Source organism: Triticum aestivum, chromosome 5D (assembly GCF_018294505.1).
Source record: "Triticum aestivum cultivar Chinese Spring chromosome 5D, IWGSC CS RefSeq v2.1, whole genome shotgun sequence".
Taxonomy (NCBI): Eukaryota; Viridiplantae; Streptophyta; class Magnoliopsida; order Poales; family Poaceae; genus Triticum; species Triticum aestivum.
This window is the reverse complement of record NC_057808.1, coordinates 353,930,265-353,933,924: the sequence shown is the minus strand read 5'-3', so window position 1 is coordinate 353,933,924 and position 3,660 is coordinate 353,930,265. Positions and strand designations below refer to the sequence as shown.

The 3,660-nt window shown below is 51.8% G+C and overlaps 1 protein-coding gene across 1 annotated transcript; it reads right to left on the bottom strand.

Moving 5' to 3' along the window:
- Positions 1-220: 220 nt before the first annotated feature.
- LOC123120600 (transcription factor RAX2-like) lies at positions 221-2,095 on the bottom strand. The gene is made up of 3 exons (XM_044540604.1): positions 1,932-2,095; positions 641-742; positions 221-524 (listed from the first exon to the last, which is right to left on the bottom strand). The coding sequence occupies exons 1-3, from the start codon at positions 2,093-2,095 to the stop codon at positions 221-223; spliced, it is 570 nt and encodes a 189-aa protein (XP_044396539.1).
- Positions 2,096-3,660: the final 1,565 nt, after the last annotated feature.

Sequence of the window (3,660 nt, the reverse complement as noted above, 5' to 3'; positions counted from 1 at the left end):
GCACGTTAATGGACTTGTGACGCGAGCATGCAGGAAATGCTTCCTTCCCTTTGACTGCATGCACCGTCGTCCTTTTTGTGCTCGACACAAAACCTCCTCTCCTTTTTCCTTTTATAATAATAAAAAAGGAGACGAAACAGAAAGACGGCGGCGCAAAAACAACATCGTATGTTCATCGTGTTCCGCTGGTTGCGCTGAATCGAGAGGTTTTGAGCGGTAGCTATAACAGACTGCGCTGCTGGCCGTGGCCCGTGGGCTGCTGCTCGATGAGCCCCATGAGCTCGGCGTAGAGCTGCTCCGCTTCGCACGTGAGCTCCCCGCCGTCGTCGACCGTGGCGAGGGCCGCTTCGAGATCGACAAGCGCGGGAGGAGGAGTGGCCGGGGGAGCAACTCCGGCTGGAGGAGTCGATGGCGCCGCCGCAGTGCTCATCAGCATCACGTGCCTCTTCTTGAGCTTGGTGCTCCAGTGGTTCTTGACGTCGTTGTCCGTCCGGCCGGGGAGCTTCGCCGCGATCGCCGACCACCTGGCCGGGTTTCAATTGCAACGCAAACAACCACGGAAGTAGTAGTAAGTACCTAGCGGCGATGGTTCAGTTATAAGAAAGATTCAGACGCACGTAACCGATGCATGTATATCTACTTGCTTCCGATGTGGCCGTAGAGGGACAGTATGAGGCCGTCCTCCTCCTCGGTGAAGCCGCCGCGCCGGAGCGCCGGGCGGAGGTAGTTGAGCCAGCGTAGGGAGTGAATTGCAAAAAACATCGACACGTCAGGCTAGGGTTACAGAACCACACATCTATGGAATTGTGCCAAAAACCACTAATTTTTTGTCTAATTTTTTGAAAAAAACACTAGTTGACTGCTTTAGCCCATTTAATGATGATTATGACATGTGGAGCCCACTTTTGTTGACGTGGCGTAACGGTTCGAGATGAACGTCGTTAGATGCTTTTTTTTTTTGCCAAAACCCCCCCAAACTCTGCTCTCTGCTCAGCCGATGTATGAACTCCTCCCGCCGCCGGCGGCATGCCCTGCTAACGCCGCCGCCCCTCCCTCCCCGGCCTGCCGCCGTCTTCAAGCTAGATCCGCCGCCGTCGCCAAGCATATCAGGCGAGGGAGGCCGTTGCGAAGAGGGAGGCCAGCGCCGCCCCATGCCCGTCCCTCTCCGACGCCGCTCCACGCCGGTCCCTCTCAGGCGCCACCCCATGCTTGTCCCTCTCCGACGCCGCCCCACGCCCGTCCCTCTCAGGTGTCGCCCCATGCCCATCCCTCTCCGGCGCCGCCCGACCTGCATCACGGGAGATGGGCCGCCCCTGTCTGCCGGCGCACGACCCCGGGGCCGCCCCTGTCCACCGGCGCACCACCTGGCGACGTCCATGTCCGCCTGCGGACGACCCTGGGGCCACCCCTGTCTGCCGGCGCACGACCCTCGAGCACGCCCCGCCGCACGACCCAGACGAGGTCATCAACCCCCTGCTGTTGTGGCTCATCTGCGGCGGCGACCCAGGCGGGAGCTTGCGGCGGCTTCGGCCATGGAGGCAAGCGGCGCCGCGCGCCCCCTCGCCGGCGACAAGAACCATGGCCGGCCGGGGTAATGCTGCTCTGCTCGCCTGCTCGGGGTAGACAAATCAAGGAGCTGATTGCTTTTTTTGATTTTTGACTAAGGGGATCTTTGTAAAATTATAGTGTCTGTTTTGTAAGTCTAGAAAACTCCTCATCTAATGGCGTCTAACTTAACCGTTACGCCACATCATCATTTACGTGACCCATCTGTCATAATCATGCTCAAAACGATCTAAGCCGTCAACTAGTGTTTTTTGCAAAAAATTAGACAAAAAATTAGTGATTTTTGGCACAATTCCGTAGATGTGTGGTTTCTGCAACCCTAGCCTGAAGTGTCGATGTTTTTTGCAATTCACTCCCAGCGTAGGCGGCAGCTCTTGCCGCAGCGGCGAAGCCCTGCCTTATGCGGCAGCGTGGTCCAGTTGCCGGCGTTGGCGAACCTGGCGACGAAGGTGGTGAGGATGGCGTCCTCCTCCCGCGACCACGCCCCCCGCTTCACCCTCGCCTTGTCGCAGCACGGCGACTTCCCCATGGATCCGATTCCAATCCTCCACCCAATGCTGCATACCACGCGTTGATCTCCTGGCTACTCTCCCGGAAGGCAAATTATATACACCTAGGATAACATCGTACCAGACGAAAAGTCCATTCTGCACCCGAGCTCATATGCTCCCGCATGAACAGTAAAATCCAAAAAAAATATAAAAAAATTCAAAAATTTCCATTTTTTTGAGAGAAACATTGACAAAAGTTCTAAGTGCCTGCAAAAATTCATCATGAAATCACATTCCTGTAAGGCGTGGCAAAAAAAACAAATTCAGTGCTTCAAAATGCGTTTGAAAGTAGCTTTTTTCAGAGTACTGTTTTTGTTTTTTTGCCACGCCTTCTAGGAATATGATTTCATGACGAATTTTTGCAGGCACTTAGAACTTTTGTCAATGTTTCTCTAAAAAAAATTGGAATTTTTTAAATTTTTTTTGATTTTACTGTTCACCCGAGCTCATTTGAGCTCGAGTGCAGATTAGCCGCGTCCCGTACCAGATAACTACTGCTCCTGGTGGCGAAAGAAACAGCCTACTATACTATATCACGATTTTTTTTATTTTGTGTGAGAATATTCAACGGCTTTCACATCGAGCAAAAAAAGGCACAAGACATGCTTGCAAGGGGTCAGCGGCACACTGCATGCGCGCTGCCCGTATGCGTTTTTCTTTTCGCTCACTTGAACTTTTTTAATTTTTTTTGAAAACACTTGAATTAATTAACGTGAAAATTTAACTTGGTTTTTCCTTGGTGATTGTTGCATGCAGGTAGCATCATCCACAAGTTAAGTGATGCAGTCCTCATGAACTGAGCTGTGGTTGGATGGTCATGAGGATAGTGGTATCCCCAGACCATTAGGGTTCAAATCATGGTGCTCGGATTATTCCTTGATTTATTTCAGGATTTCCGGTGATGCGCGTTCGGTAGGATGACACGTTCCCGTCAACTACGAGACGTCTGTGGTGACTACGTCAATCTTTCTTATGATGATATGTCGGCTCGGTCTCTCGGAGGTGCGATGAGCATAGGGTCGGTGTATGTATTCATAGAAATGAGTGTATGCGCGTATATTTGAGCGCCTGCGACCGTGTTCTAAAAAAAAAGTGACACAATCCTAGAGTACAAGGACGACTTGGTGATTGCCTAATTGGTAATTGTTGTTTTGCCTCGTCTCGTCGACGTGGCACAAGCATGGCGGCTGCGTCCAGTGCAAGGGCAGGAAGACCATGGAGGCACGGTGCCCCGACCCATGTTCATGGTCGACCAACGTTTGGCATCGAGTACGGCGAGAAGGGGGAGGCACCACGGATGCGGTCATTGCACGAATCTCAATGCCACGGATCAAGACGAATTCATGGATCTCACTATGACTAGAAGACGGCTTGTCATTGTTGATCCCCAACACTTATGTCGCTACGGGAAAAAAGGTCCATTCGCGTCTCTTGCCATGAAGAAAACGAGGGTGCGGACAGGCCCTATTAATATCTCAATTCTCAATTTTAACACAAATCTTTTGTTGGGAACAAGAAAAAAAACATATACTATGTTGAGCTA

Excerpts from the sequence above, each read along its gene's own strand:
- LOC123120600 (XM_044540604.1), bottom strand. The coding sequence starts at position 2,095 with ATGGGGAAGTCGCCGTGCTGCGACAAGGCGAGGGTGAAGCGGGGGGCG. Across the intron at positions 743-1,931 it reads CGCTGCGGCAAGAGCTGCCG|CCTACGCTGGCTCAACTACC; the intron begins CCTACGCTGGGA and ends TGCAATTCACTC. Across the intron at positions 525-640 it reads TACGGCCACATCGGAAGCAA|GTGGTCGGCGATCGCGGCGA; the intron begins GTAGATATACAT and ends AAACCCGGCCAG.